Source organism: Neodiprion fabricii, chromosome 3 (genome assembly GCF_021155785.1).
Source record: "Neodiprion fabricii isolate iyNeoFabr1 chromosome 3, iyNeoFabr1.1, whole genome shotgun sequence".
In the NCBI taxonomy this organism is placed as follows: Eukaryota; Metazoa; Arthropoda; class Insecta; order Hymenoptera; family Diprionidae; genus Neodiprion; species Neodiprion fabricii.
The window spans coordinates 17468418-17484749 of NC_060241.1; the positions used below are offsets into that span (position 1 = coordinate 17468418).

General features: G+C 39.4%; 2 protein-coding genes across 12 annotated transcripts in view; one reads left to right on the forward strand and one right to left on the reverse strand.

Moving 5' to 3' along the window:
• The window catches only part of LOC124177564 (protein expanded-like), a 139546-nt gene that overhangs the window by 56307 nt on the left and 66907 nt on the right, over nt 1-16332 (forward strand). The window lies entirely within an intron of this gene.
• The window catches only part of LOC124177566 (putative sodium-dependent multivitamin transporter), a 66274-nt gene continuing 56121 nt past the window's right edge, over nt 6180-16332 (reverse strand). Inside the window, exons 1-8 of one of the 7 annotated variants that reach the window (XM_046560070.1) lie at nt 10351-10539; nt 9843-10162; nt 9233-9454; nt 8797-9137; nt 8554-8673; nt 8152-8466; nt 7730-8086; nt 6181-7548 (exon numbers count right to left, since the gene is read on the reverse strand). In XM_046560070.1, the coding sequence (XP_046416026.1) occupies nt 7299-7548; nt 7730-8086; nt 8152-8466; nt 8554-8673; nt 8797-9137; nt 9233-9454; nt 9843-9959 (1722 nt within the window). In that variant the 5' untranslated portion in view covers nt 9960-10162; nt 10351-10539 and the 3' untranslated portion in view covers nt 6181-7298. Of the gene's footprint in view, nt 7549-7729; nt 8087-8151; nt 8467-8553; nt 8674-8796; nt 9138-9232; nt 9455-9842; nt 10540-16332 lie in introns of those variants that run through there. The other 6 variants (XM_046560073.1, XM_046560068.1, XM_046560071.1 and 3 more) reach the window with 6 other exon arrangements.

Consider the following 16332-nt stretch of genomic DNA (forward strand, 5'->3'; position numbering starts at 1 on the left):
TTCATTAATCCAACGATCGCGATGATTAATCACGAAGCTGAGGAGCTTCGGGCATCCGATGGTGATCTTTCCATTGCTCGTTTATTTCTCCAACAATTAGTCATTTTTCCGATCTTTACAGACAAACACTCGTTCGATCGAACGAACTTACCCTACGCGAAGTTCGAACGAAAAATTATATTTTCTCGTTCGAAGAGATGACGGCGTGATTACAGTTATCGAAAAAAAAAAAAAAAATCACAAAAGTTCCGGTTGTTACGACACTAAAATATGTCTCTCCAGTCGGCGAAATTTTTCACTTCAATAAATCGTACAACACCAACTTATTTATTATCGCAATTACAGGTATAGGAATGAAAAATAAATTCCACCCCATAATAATAGATTCTTCGTTTACGTACAGAGAAATAATTTTCGTCGCGTCGACGATACGTAAAATTACAAACCTTTACACCGGATTGCACAGACACGAAGCTTGGCTCGTATTGGGAGATTAAATTCCTGGCGATTACCGTATAACCTAGTTACCCACGCCATGGCGTGCTGCGCACCTGTATACACGATTCAAGGCGAATACACGTAAGCAGTGGGACTTTATAGATGTATACGCGTTGATCATACGGTTATGCAACGAGAGGAAGTCAATGACCTGTCTTGAGGCTAGATCTTTATCCGAATATTTCGAGTGTCATTACTGAACAAGAGAGCGTGCGTGCTCGGCGAAAGCGGAGATTATCGTTTCGAAAGAAGTCTTGTTTTTTTTTTTTTTTTTTATTCATTTTTCTTTCTATTTTACTTTTTCATCTTTTATTTTGCGTTATATCGCTAGACGCCTTGCACTTGTCAACTTAACGCGCGACGCATCCGTGCCGATTTTTCAGATTACCCTTGATAGGATTCGCCTGACAAAATGCGACCTTGACTTATTTTCAAGGAGAATGTTCGAATTTTTTTTACATCTTTCTGGTTGAAAGTTGGACTCTCAGACGGTTGGCGAAAAGGGGATTTCTCTAGCGTTGATATTACGTTAGCGCGATGTGAATTTCGTGATGCTGGATTTGGAGATACGGTCGTTTGAAGTCTGTTTTAATATAGATTGTTAGGACATCGAGATGTTTCTGGTGTTAGATTAAGGACGAACAGTCGATAACTTGTGAATAAAAGGTTAGAGAAGGAGGAAAAAAAAAAATACGTCTGAAAAATCTTAAGCAAAATGTCATTCGAGCGAACGATAGTGAAAACGAATTAAGCGACATCACTATTCCTACTATGATAATAGGAATGAATTCGAGGAAGTTCGAAATACATAAGCTAAAATATCATCAATTTATAAGAAAGTTTTATAATTCGAACGTTCGTTAATTAATTTTCGACGTGTTGAAATTTGTCCGGTCATCCTGAGGTTTCGATTCGAATCGAAAGAAATTCTTATTCAATTTTTTTTTTTTTTTTTTTTCCGTAAAATGAACCGTGCAGTCATTATTTTTTCTAAATAATCAAGGTTTTTCTCGACAAATCTTTTTAGACATTTCTTTAAAACGAATATTCTTTTTTCTAGGACTTCTTAACATTCGGAAATTCTAACAATTAAAGCGGGACTGACTTTTAATTTAGAACCGTATGACAAGCGGGTTATTTATGTTATATGTCATATTTGTTCATTTCGATTTACGAGGAAAATTCAATCCAAGCACGCCGTTATTTGTCTACAATCAAAGAGTCGACATTTTTTATTCGAGAGAGTTAATTCAACTTACAGGTTGACGAAACAAAAGTAATTACTAAAAAATCGTAATAAAATTTTCAACAAATCGCAGTAAGTGTATGAGTGTCACAAAATCAGTGCAAAAATGAAAAGAAAAATATAGTAGGGAATTTGGGTTGAAGTAATTAAACTTTAAAAATTCCTCGTCTGTACGATGATATCACGAGTGCTTTCGTTCCTCTACTCTAATTAGGAGGTCGATCAGAAATTGTTAATTGAAATCATGCTGCTCCGAGATTCCTTGCGGCATTGTGTAATTGGCGTAGCGACAAAAAAAGGGGTATAGGAATTTCCGAATGGATTTTTGATGATGTATACGCTAACAAATTGCCTAGAAATTACTATTCCGTTCTTTCAATATATTTTGATCGAATAATTTGTGGCTATAATTACGCTTTGCGATTCCCCCGAGGCAATGGGAATAACCTGAGCACAAAATTCTTGCGTAATATTTAATGAACATTGCGTGTTTCTTAGCTATATACCTTTTACGAATCTGTAACTACTCGTACCTGAGCAACTATAGTCTTGCGTGAATTATACAAAAAAAAATAAAAATAATAAAAATGTGCTGAAAATGTGAAAATATTGGTTCTGACGTTGGTGGTAAAAATCGTAAAATTAAGTCGGAGGACAGACTTAAACCCCAAAAATGCATGTCTATAGTATATGGAGTATAGAAAACGGGAAGTAAATATATCTAACGAAGATCGGAGAGAGAGAAAAATAAGAATGGGACTTACATTGCGTGACCTGGTAGTAAATAATTCCTTCTTTCGGTCCAGAATTCGTTGAATAAAGAATAACGTGACTGGTGGTTCAGATTTATGAGGGCATAAAGAGGAAATATCTAGGCTTACGGTCTGGAAGCACCGTGTGCCTATCCTAATGCCGATCGTTTTAGTTTTACGGCTGCGCCGTGGATAATTCTATCGCGTTCCGTATGCATCGTCTCGTAATTCTCGTAAACGGGCTCAAAAATTCCTTTCATGGCTTTGCGTGGCTGGACGTGGAGGAAGTCTTACGTACGCGGTGCGAGCAGCCATGAATTCAGTACTTTATTCTTGGCTATCTCAACGGCATTGGTTATTTTCGAGGAAAGTAAAGGGTAATATAAAGCGGACGATAGTCTGGAATCGCTTGGCTGCGCGAATGAATTTCAATTTACGAAGAATGCGGTCGCTCCGCTGGAAAATTTGTATTTCCCGCCTCTTACTCGGTATAAAAATTTAGTACCAATCACTTCCCACTGATGGCGCTGCAGTTTCAACGAAAGATACTTTTCTATCATCGTGCACACCATGGAGTCTATAGTAGAAGGAGGGATTTGTTAGGGTTGATAAAAAGTTAGCTGATTTTGGGTGCAAATAAGGGTGGTGCTTTTAAAAGTAAGTTACTTATCTGAAGTTAGTTTCAGTGTAACTGTGTAACTAACTTCAACATTCAGTTTGTATTAATCAGTGTCACGTCGGTTATTCTATGTACCCTTATTTGCCTAAAGGATATTACCACATTTTGAACGAACCGACCATTAGAGACTGTCCTCCTTTTATACACTCCATAGTACACATAACGATCATTAGGGATAAAAACGGATCGCCGTGACATCTGGCGGCGCGATATGTATTACACTGACTGACATGAGCTGTATAAAATTCACGAAAAAACCCCTCTTGATCAATTTTGATAAGAACAAGTTGATGTCAATGTTTCATTGATGTTATGGATTTCTTTTACGAGCTTATCGAGCCACAGTCGAAGAAGCTTCTAACCTACAAGAATACACAAAGTATTTTGAGAATTTCATAAATTTGACAACACATCCCACATTTTTTGAAATTCTCGCAGCAATTGTATGATATTTAGTACACTTTCTGTGCCTTTTTTGAGAATTTGACGCTGTTTGTTAGTATTTAGTTTTTATCACTAGTTTATTAGTTGACTTGATTTTCTCGTTTAAAAAGTACTGACTTCTTGGTTGGAGGTATCGTTTGGCGTACTTAGATTGAATTTTCCTTATAAACCAACCAAATTACCAGAGCAGACGTATTGCACGGCTGATCAAGCTTCTCCACGTTCAAAGACCTCTTGAGAAGTACAAAAATTTCATTCTGTGATATGCTGTAGTAGGTACATCGAAAAATATTAGATACGTATTTTTTTACTCGCTAATCCAGCCATTTAAGTGATAAGAAGCACTTCTGAAGTTGACCTCCTTCGAAATAAGAGATGCAATCACGGACGGCAAAAACACTGAGCATATTATCTTTTGATCGTAACGCGTTATGTCCAATTCGTTTTATGAAAAAAATGTCACGCGATTATTGAGAAAAGATGAAAAATTAGTGATTCACGGAGGGCCTATGGAAGGAGGTTATGGTACGCTACTGCAGCTGAGTCAGATATTTTTATGCATTTTGTCATCAATCTACCAAACTTTTCTTAACCAACCCACATCCACAATTATCAGTCCTATCGTTTGCCAAAGTTTGAAGATATTTGATTACTTAGAGAAAGTTGGAGGTTTAAAATACGATTTGCCGTATTTGACGGAGATCGTTATCCCCTTAAAACTGCACTGCAAGTTTCTTGCAGTTATAAAATTGTATAATATATGCAGGGTAATTTTAGCATCGAGTAAGAAACTGGTTTTTGAGTCATGTAAAGCGACTTTCAAAGCTTCATTGAGACAGTTTGATGAATAATTCAGTAGAAAAGTTGGCGAGAATTTTCAAAGTGATACGGGAATTCTGAAAAAAAAATTTTGGGCCTTGCAAGCATATCCGCAATGTTTTTATCTAGTTTCGCTATTTATAAATGTAAAAATATCCTGGTCATTGACTTCTTATTCAAAATTCATGTATCGAAAAGCTAACCCTTGACTATATCGGAGTATTTTATTTCTTAACATTGTGTAATGGTGTATCAAACTCTGTAGATAATCATCGGACTGGATAATCTCCCAACGTCACGACATTCTTGAAATTCATTAGAATACACGTCGCGTCTCAGCCGGCGGGCGATGTAAATTATCAGCACGTTGTCTAGTGTGTCTCGTTGATGAATTCCGGTGGTGATGAAAATTTGAATAATCCCGCGACTCGTGTACCGATGTAAGCCAGCCACGTAAATCGTTGTCAACATCATTTCGACCAGGTTATTCTTAGGTCGAATTTATTTGCAACAGGACCGTGAAGGAATTCTGAGAATTAGTACACTTAGATTGTATAATTATCTTGTAAATATCTCAGCAAATTGATCCAGCTTCCGAAAAAGCGGGTCATCGTTACCCGCGATCCGAGGATAACGGTCGGCCGTCGATTAACGTTATTGGCCACACTTCGTGTATCCAACTGCTTGTATTTTTCCTTGTTTACACATGTATACGGTATAAACTTACGTAAGTATGCCTCTGTGTCTTCCTACATGTACTCGGTAGCGTTTTTGCTATTTTAACAAGTCTTGCCAATTTGTTGCATTAAAACACTTGCGCGAAGACTGAAAGAGATTGGAAAGCAGGAAATCGGAATCAAACACAAGCTGTAATCGCGTGCGTCAACGCAATACCTAATCCTAATCGGTTGTTATATCAGCAACTCATTTTTTTGTTCGCCATGTATTCAACATGCGATTTAACACCGATAAAAGTCATTGTCAGTCAAGTCGTTCAATTAATTATCAGATACTTCAACTTACGACAGGAATACATTCATCATTCCGCGGCCAACCTTTGTAACAATATATATATATTGTATATATGCACACACATATCTATAAAACGTGTCAAGATCATTGGCGAAATAATTACAACAATGCATCAGAATGTAATACACGAATTAGAAAACTATTACGTCGTCAAGTAAATTCGTTTCGCATGGATGTAACTATACAAAGACCATGTGTCGCCATCAAACTAAACTGTAGATAGGGTTACGTTGCTTTGGTTGGGAACGATGAGAAATGATAGTGCCATGTGAAATGGTCTTGAACCTTACCGGCTTAATCAGAGCATTTTTTGTCACATCAGTCTACTAATTGCAGTCTTTTGGAGTAGGTATGATCAGGTAAAAATTAACAAACTTATAGACGTTGCCTTCAATATTTGAATGCAGTCCAAGTATCACATGAAAGATTCGTTCATCACTGAAAATTTTCGGCTGTTGAATTCGTAAAAGTATTTTGTAACGGTGTAATTAAATTCATGCAGAAGTGAATACCATTTTCAGCAATAGCAACAATTCAAATTGCTTAAGTAATATTGTGAAAAGGCGACCAGAAACAAGCGTGATCGTGATTCTAAAAGGACTAGTTTCTAAAAAATCATAATCAAACTTCATGGCTATTTACCTCCACGTATGTATTTTTCAAAATAAGTTTTACAACACTCTCACGTGCTCGGTTGTTTTCACTTTATATCATGTCGCTTTAGTTGCGTAAGTTCGCACGCCTGCTGACGTGCCTCTCCGTTCTCATACGTCATACTCGGTGTGAAACACCAGCTGAACCACATTCCGCGGTGGTTTGCGTACGTTTTGGTAAACTTCGGACTCGAGTCGACGGTTTTGCGGAGGCGTGGGCGGTCCGAATGTTTATTCCGAGTAGGTACACCAACCAGTGATCGTAAAGGTACATGCATTCAGTGCCTTCGGTGTCCGCTGTGTCCACGCGACCGGGTCCAGAATCTCCATTCAAGTTTATCGTTCCGATAAATTCTTACGACTTGCTGCTGACAAGCAACGATCCCTAAGAATATCGCCAACCACACTCTCTCAGTAGTTGCCATTAGGGATATACGTTACAGTCAACGCTTTTCAAGAATGTGGCGCGTTACGATCAGGCACTTCACGGTCGCTTAATCTTCAAACTGAACGGTGCAATTGTACATAAACGAAGTACAGAGTAAAACTGACGGCAAAATCGTGAATTCTATGGTTGGTGGAAGGATCTTTCTGAAAATTGACTATATAATATATAATGTATTTTTCGTGAAACCAATGTGTTACGAGCAAAGTCCTATGCAATTACTCGATGTTTTTTTTTAACTAGTTGAACTCACAGTTAAATCACGACAAGCCTTGTAATGGTACTTAATGCCATGCACGTGAACTCACCCAAAGTCATTTGAATTTCTTCGAAGCCATTGGTCACACTAGGTCTTGCGAAGTCACTGAAAGTCCAGTGACTTTATTCGAAGTCTTTTAACTTCATGTAGCCAGGAGTAAGTTAAATTCACTACATACTACCTGCGTAGTGCGCCCTCAAGTAATAAGACGCTGAATCAATAAGGTAACCAGAGGAAATGTCAAGATTTCTGGTTTCTGATGGGTGTGTTAAATTTTTGATTTATTAGCATGGAGTCTGTATAATGTTTTTATATTACTTCGTAAACAGGGTCCTTAATCGATTGTTGAAAATTTGACCTTGCGTGAGAGAAAGAAGCTACTTATGCTGGTTTCAAGTAAAGTCGATTGCCTTAGTAAGCAATCCAGTTCAGCAACCTATCGACGAACCTACAAACGTAATTATTCAGCCTTTAAAAATTCTGTTTCGATAGAACCCCCGTGTTTTTATTGTCTCGTGCATTCGCTTGCTTTCTTCTCAGCCTTGAAGACAGTCCTGGAACCAGGAGATCAGGATTCAATTCCGTAGATTCTTCTTTGAAGAAGAGACGTAAAACATGACTTGCTATGTAGCCGCAAATCATCGATACCACGCAGCCCATGGGACAGTACCACATGTAGGAGATTCGGTACAGATAAAAGTATGAACTGTCACCCGTGCTTCTGCAAATAAACGATTATGGGAGTTAGACTAGCTGAGATCCGAATTTTGGCGAAGGCTTTGTGTGGTATAATTCGATATGAACTCCTCACGGATTGTCAATGAGCAAATAGTTCTTGACATTTGGAGCAAAAGAAAAAACCAGAAACTCGATTCATTTTTACAACCAAATCAATTACTCACTCAGCTCTGGTAAAACTTGACAATCTGGTTATGTCAGAGGTTGTGTTGCAGCCCGCTATGGATACGGCCAAAGCTGGTGCCGATGGTTTCGGCTGGCCAAACCCGACCCAAAGACCGAAAACAAGACTTATTAGAAGTCCGGTGACGGCACCTCGCTGAGTGGCAGATTCGGTAAACATGCCTAAGGTAAATAACCCCAAAACTGGCCCTCCAACTACGCCAAATATCGTCAGTGCAGCTTGGAGAACACCGCCAAGATACTGTGCCAGAAAAGCGATCGCTATGCAAAGCAGACCCACTAGAAAAGCCAATGCTTTTCCAATGTATGCGAATTTGTTCACTGGAAACTCTATGTTCCTGAAAGGAGACGTCAATAAACCCTCATGTATAGTGCGTATTTACTCTATTTCTGATTCTATTACCTCCATATATACAGCGGCTTCACGTAATCCTCGAGAATCACTGCTGATAGGGAGTTAAGAGCGGCGGATACGGTACTGAGACCGGCGCTGAAAATACCGGCGATGAAGAGTCCGGGAAGTCCAGGAAACACCGACAGTGTGTCCATCACGTACAGAGGCATTAACTGATCGGTGGATGAAATTCTTCCAGTTGTCAGAGGGTCGCAGTTTTGATATTTCGAGTATATCGCCAGCCCAGAGAAGCATGTTATCACCGACATTATCACGGCGATTGGTAAGCTCCACCAGAGTGATGCTTGGGCTGATTTCAAGTCACTAGGGTTTAACAAATACAAATTTTACTGGCGATCATTAAACGCTTGAAAGGCAGAGATGCAGGTAATCCAACTACCGGGAACTCACTTGATAGTCAGTAATCTTTGAACTTGGACTTGATTGACTCCGTACAGGGAAAGGTAGGTGAAGAATCCGCCAAATGTCAGACTCCACCAGGTGTGGCGAACCGTTGGATCGGCAGATATGCTTCAACAGAGAAGAAAATTGATTATAAGTCGAAAAATAGAGACTGTTACTTTAACTTCGATTCGAGCAGTTCCTTTGGGATTACGTCGACACGATGGAACTGCTCACGGGATGGTAATTTACCTGTCAAATTCAATACGGTCTCCAGCTACGGCGATTTTCCATATCTCATCGATACCTCCGACTTCAACGGCGGCGGTTATTCCTACCGTGAGGACAGCAACTAACATTAGAAGTGCTTGGAATATGTCAGTGATGAGAACCGCTTTGATACCACCAAGGCTGGAATAGCATGTACAAACTAATCCGATCACTATTATGCTCGCAGTTTTCGAAAGACCAGTTGTAGCTTCAACAGCTAATGCGGGAGCGTAAAGAACAATCCCTGTGTAAAGTAGTAGCTGAAGCGAGATAGCACTGCTAGTGATTGTTCTTGCAACGGTCCCGAAGCGTTTCTCGAGGTACTGAAAATGCAGAGTGGTTAGTAACATGGTTGAGCTTTCTATTTGCTTATTCCTTACGAAGCTCATCAAGGAGAAACTTTAACGTTGCTTCTTACCTCGAAAGCACTCGTTGCTTGGAGTTTGAAGAATACGGGCAAGTAAAGGTATGCTACAACTGGCGTGGCTATAACGTAACCGAGATTAACCACCACGTACATAGTCCCGTATACGTAATTTTCGGCACTGGCACCCAGAAGACTGACAGCTGAGAGAAAAGATACCATCAAACCTATCGCTACCGGGACTGCACTCATCGAACGATTTGCTGTGTAATATTCCTGAAAAGTAGAGGTTACTTCATTTTTTGTGTACAGGTACGACTTTTTCAAAATTACGGATATGCACCTTAGAATAAGGCGAGGGGCAGTCAATTCTGTGAAGTAGCGATCAACTGGCTTAAAGTGAATACATGAATTCTAAAGAAGTTCACAAGACTTGAAAGTTATTTCACATCGTTTTAATCATGACTTCAATTCAATCGATCTCACATGTCATTGTGCAATGTCAAGTGATTGAACAATTTCAAGTGAATTCGTACAGTTGACAAGTCTTGCATCGGAATCTGTTCCAAACAAATGGCTAATTCCCGCTTCGTGCGTTGTTTGGTTTATAAAAATTAACGCAAGGTGAGAAAAAACTGTTGGTCATGACCTTGTCTTTGCTTACCTCGGAAGTCTTCTGTCTGCCTCCGGTAAATCTGTAATAAACACCGATGCTCGTACTGATAATAAGCATCAGTATTATCACAACGTAGTCCCACACTTGCAGAGTCTCTGTCGCCATCTTTTGCTGCTTTTAAATCTTTCCGGAATTTTCGTTGTATTTCGAAATATCGAATAACGTTTGAAGATTCTGTTTAGAAATCGTAAGCAGTCGTGATTTTTTCCTCGAAATGCAGACACTTGTATTTCATTTGAATTACACTTAGCGATCCTCTTCGAATGCTTATTTTAGCTTTAGGATAAATCACTTATGGATTTTGTTTTCTGTAACATTTTACCTTTGTTGGTCTTCGTATCGAACCAACCACTGTCCACGTGGTGAGGAAAGTTTTTACGGAAGAATTTGTAGAAGGTTTTTCACTTGTTCAAGATACGTCACCTTTTAATACACTTCATTTATACTACCTCAAGTCCGAGTTTTTTAATATAACAGATGTTCCAGACTCACCTACCTATCCACCCCGATATTTCATGCCACGCTACGCCGAGCCACGTTGTCTAAGATTAGAAAAGGTTGGTTTAACCTCTTCCCCCTGGTATTCTGGGGACTTCGACAAGCCCGTAATCACTAGCGAAGAGCGCGTGATAGACTGGAGACGTTTTATCAGTGTGAATCCATTTATTGCAGTTTTGATGCGTATCTGGTAGATCGAGTTACGAAGGTACTTCATATTTACTCATAGTCGTAAAGTTGTAATTTTCATGCAATGCTGATAAAAATCGAGTTAATCGTCAAGACAATCAAGTTCAGACCTCAGGCTGGTAACAAAAATTAACTACAATATTTTCATAGACTTACGTCAACACTGAAATATTAATTTCCATGACTAGATTTTAGATGATTATGCAGTAATGGCATTACATTTTAGCATCGACATTTTATAACGACGCTTAAATCTAGATTGGATTTGAAATGTTTTAGTTCTGAGCTCACGAAACTATGTATCTTTGAATATCACGTCTGTTTCACTCACAAGGTTACCCCCTTTAGCATAGCTATTGCTACAAAAAGATATTCAACATTATTGGCATCGAATCGTAATTGTGAACAGTATAGAAGCAAAGATTAGTTCCCATGCTACGAACATTAAGGAATGTGATCGTGGGAGATAACCGCCTACACATGGTGCTACCGATCCATTCGCGATCTGTGTACACATGTATCTCTCATCTGATTGCAGATCTCTGTATGTGCCGGTATCCCCTCCTCCCAATTTATTAGTCAATTGAAATCGGTATCATTCACTGTGTTTATCTATAGATTTAAACATTATCTCCGAGCGAATTAATTGCTCAATTCGCCGGTGCGATACCTGCTTTTATTATAATTGCCACGTACAACGTGCTCGGTGTGTAAATCACTCGACGCCACGTTGTGGCTACAGCGTCGAGTTTCGACAGATAACAGACGGAATTTCAGTGTTTATCGTAAGACACCTTGATTTTTGCCGATATCGATGCAGTCCGGTATGTTACACGTTGCAGTAATTTTATGCAATTTTTTTCACATCAGATTTGAAAGAAATTTGCAAATGCATACAGACGTACGGATCACAGTTACTGTCTACATGTATTTTAAATGGTGTACGAAAAGTTTACGATGAGTTTTGAATGTAGGTATACAATGTTTTACATAGATTGGAATGAATTTAAAATTTTCAAATATAATATTCAAGTGTTGTTATTAGCAAAAAATAGTTGATCATGGTTTTAGTGCGAACTTTGTTTAAGGTATATTTGGTCGTTGATTTTCCGAGTAATGCCGGTCTAGATCCTCGGAAAAAAAGTGATTCCTGCCGCCAAGAAGATGGGAGGACGATTTTAATTCAAATTGAATGACTTTACCCATTTTAGTCCACCCCATTAGATCTACCATTTTGATATCATTTGAAAATAGAACATAAGATCGGATTCAATGACCTCAAAAACCACTACAGAGATATCTGATCTACATGCAGTTTTGAAAATTCTTTTTTCCAAAAACTGCATGAAAAGTTCGATTTTCGAAGCCTTTGGAGCATGCGTGAAATATTCAACTCCCTAACAGTGTGGTAAAACGATGTTAGCGCATGCGCGCAACTGAAATGCTCCATTTTACACCCTAGGGTTTTTTTATTTTACATGCGTACTTTCGAATAATTCAGTTTGACGCACCATGTCATTGAGCGTAAGTTACCTAACCCTAATTTGATGACCTGTTAGTCGCGCCTCCGTTGCTTCTCAAATCAAACGTTTTATCACACGTTTATTGGGAAACGTAGAATGTGTCATTCGTAAGGATGGGTGATACTATTAACTGTACTATTCAAACACACGTTTGTCATGTAACAGTTCTTTCTTGTCTGACAAGAAGCAATTTTTACGGAACTGCAAATTTTCCAACTAATTGGAGTACAGGATTATTCAAAACCAATAAAATAATGAATTTTGCAAAGTGTACGGTTCGAATTCTCATAGTTGTATAATATTGTATAATTAAATAAGTTGTAGAAAATATCGTACATAGTTTTCTTACGCAGGATGACCTTTCGCTTCTTTCAGTCACACTGGACCTCCCCTTAAATCTAATTTTTGTATTATTTATATAACCGGAACGTAAGAATTCCATCTAAAAAATTATCTGTTCTATGATTTTCACTGGTGTTCTAGCTCTCGAACCTCAAGTCCTTGATAGTCCTTTTGCGTATTTAAAATTATCCATATCAATGAATATGACTAGCATTTTAATCACAACTATGAAATAGCTAATTTTATGGATATAATCGTGGATTATTTAAAAAATTGAAATCACGAAGTACGACGGTAGGCAATATGCATGACGCGTTTGTCGCACCTTTCTTCACGCCCGCATCGCCGTTGCGGTTCGTATTCCAGGTGTACCAATACATACCGTAGTTATAGCAGCATAAGTACATCTCGACACGTACAAGAGTTGCACTCTGCAAACGAGCAGCGTAAAGAAACGGTTACGGATAGAGAGCACGGAGATCTCCTAATGCTAAGTTGGCATCGCATTATCGAGCAGCAGGCAGTTAGCGTAACTTAGCATTAACATAAACATAACAATACGAGGAGTTATTGCTATGGAAATTACGGTGATATGAGTATCATGGGAATGCAGTGAAAATGAACGGATAACCGATCAGGCGAGTTTATTTCTCGCGGCGTTCGCTCATTCGTACTGTTACAGACTCAATAATCACGTCACATTTCCGGTACTCGGCAAAACGAACATCCGGGAATCCGAAGAGTCGAGAAGCGAATGGAAATTCGGTCCTCATTCTTTTACCTTTAACAGGTGAGGCCAGTCGTTAGTTTCGATTCATATAACGTAAGCGTGTTTCTGCCCTAACTTGCACACTTTCGAAAATGACGTTCCACAAATATTAAAATTAAGCCAACTCCCAGAACCACGTATAAACGGAGGCACGTTAACGCCTCCTAACTTACGAAGAGGTGGCTGGCTGCAAGCCGAGCTTTTGCATTATGCATGCGGACTTGGTGTCGCGTATACTCTCGACCATTCGGATCACATCGATGCCCAATGGGAATATATATGCGGGCTGTGCTAAAGTCAGACCTTCTTTGATCAGGCGCAAATAACGACTGCTATTTTCAGATTAATATGATAACGGACTATTCATGACTGACCAAGATCTTATTCATACTATCGATATTTTTTTAATAAATCTTACTCGCATTTTGGTTCGCCAATGATAATCTTATCTTATTTTATCCGATGTTGTTTCTTTTAGATTAGGTTCTGTACAGGGTTCAGATTTTCATCGCAGATCTTTCCCGATACATTCTTCGAATATTTCTGCAGCGAATAGAAAATTACTTAACAAAAACAGATGGTTTGAATATTTTACTGAAATGTCTAAAAAATGGTTGTACAATTGCACTAAACCATATTTGTCCATTAAATACGAACTAGGTATTAGTGACAATTTTAATTTTCTAACAAGATCGATCGATCATAAAAAATCTCTATAATAAGCAAATAGATGAATGCTACATTTAGCAATCATTTTACCATTTCATATAACTGCCACATAGTTGACTAGGTTTCATAATTCATTCTGCAGGAATTCATTATCCGAATTCAACGTTACTGGGAGCTTGAGCTGCTGAGTAAGCTCGATCGATCGAGAACTATGATTCCGGAGCAGTCATAAAATCTTATATAGTTACATCACGACTTCCAACTCGGAGACTTTCGTATCATTTAACATTATTCGTCTACGAGCAGTTAAAGTTACAAAATCATTGTAAGGGATCCAAAATGTCGACGATGTTCTTCATTTACCTTCCGCTTGGTCTTTTACATCACGGTTCTTGAATCACCCTTCGATACCGGCGTGCAACTGATCTTGGAAGGGAGATGGATACCGAACGACGATGTGGCGCGTTGAAACTAGCATCCTCGGGGATGCTTGGAATGTAAACAACGCCCATCAATCACAGGAGCGAAGAGTCGACACGGTTCTGGGTACAGGAAATGAAAGATGGCTAGGTTAGGGATTATAGGTACGCACAGAAGCATCTTGGTTAGCGCGTGTTACGCAAGTCGAGTTAATACGTGGACAGTAGAAAGTGTGTTCTTGGCGTCGATTATCCTGAGGTTAGCGATTCGTCGCGGTTGAGGTTTAATGCACGCGTTTCTAGGAGCCGAGGCCTCGGACGTGCGCGAGGACAAGCCATCTCACTCGCTGTTCAATTTTAATTACGATACCCTCTACGATAGCTATTCTGGCTTCTCTACACTCCGGGAGGCACAAGCCAACTCGCAGCTCACAGTCCCCACATTCCGTCCGTTCCACTTCTAATGACCGCGGCTTCTACCCGTCGACAAACGCGTACCTTTCAGCTCCTTGGTGCCGTTCTTACTGACGAACATGGCCTAGGGGAAGATTGGAAGGATTAGAAGGACGTGAAGGATTCATCAGAGTCCTGGTAGTTTGAAAATTTTGCTTTATCAGATCTGAATTGAGGAAAGATCATTCACCGGGAACCTTCCAATGCTGCGAACCTTCGTGGAAAGGGATGCAATTGGGAATTTGTCGAGTGCTTACACCAAGGTGGACTGAAATCCTGTTAATTATTCGCTTTCTGGAATAATTTGGAACAGATCTGGAGGGCAGTGCGATGAACATTTTTCCACCCCCAAATAATGATCACCCTAATATAGATGCTGCTCGATATGTTTCAATGGTTCCATTTATCCGAGTGGCACGATCTTTCGTTCCGAATGCACGAATGTGAAATGGAACGTGATGAACATTTTGATGACCGAGTGCCATGTCTTAATTACCAATTTCGAATCCAATAGCTAATGCCACTGCCACTTAACTCTAGTCCGAATGATCGAATTGTTAAAAAGCCGGACACTGATTGAGTTGCTTTGTTCAAATTGTCATTCTCGAAGTTTCAAGCTGTGAAAAGAACGAAAACAAACTCCTACAATGTATTCTCGTTCTTGACAACGTTTCATTTCATTATTGGGTAGATAATACATGTCAGGTATGTAAATTTATGGTTTTCGTTTTCACGGGCCAATAAACCGTTTACCGTTAAACCGAGGCAGGCGCGCGCGCCGAAGGTTTATCATCGTGGTCCAAAACATGGAAATGGAATCGCTAGTTACGATCACCAGGGTTCGTGATTTACTGTGGACAGAAGCTGCGCGGCGATACTCGCGTTCCTAACCCACTCTTCCGCGAATCCTCTAAAACAGCAATATGATTTGTGTGCCCGGTGTCCTGACTCGTAATTTGCATACAGCCGTTTATTCTTACTTCAAATGTTATATTATTGTAACGAGGGAATGATCTCTTGCCTGCCGTTATACGTCATGTGATTTTTAGAAGGTCCTCTTCCGGTGTCCATCACATGTGCAAATACTCCCGAGGAGCCAAAGAGGAATCATTGTAACCGCATCTTGCACGTTACTGTCCAGACAGATGCGAGTACACGCGTCTGTACGAGCTTGTTGGATCATTCTCACTTTGTTAGCTTTTCTTTTTAATAAGCCAATTCAACTCGAGTAATGAAACAAAATCTTTTATTTCTTCGGAAGGCAGGACATTGCGTGAAAATTATTTGTTTAGCCGCGGGTGAAATTGCTATTGAGGCTTGCACGGTAATGTTCATTAATGGGTTCACAGTGGCTCGTTATTTTTTTGGAATGAAAACTGGAACGAGCTTTCTTTCTAAGCAAATTTTATGTGTGCCAATGACTCGCGGCGCAAGTGACAGGAGAAACAAACGATACGTTGATCATAGACAAATAAACTTTCTGTAGGAAAAAGACACGTTTCAGTTTTGAATCCAAGAAAATAGTGAGCCACTGGGAATGGTTAATGAAAATTATTGTACACGTTGCTGGAAGATTCATTCAAGGTGTGCCGGCATAATTGAACTATTGACAAATG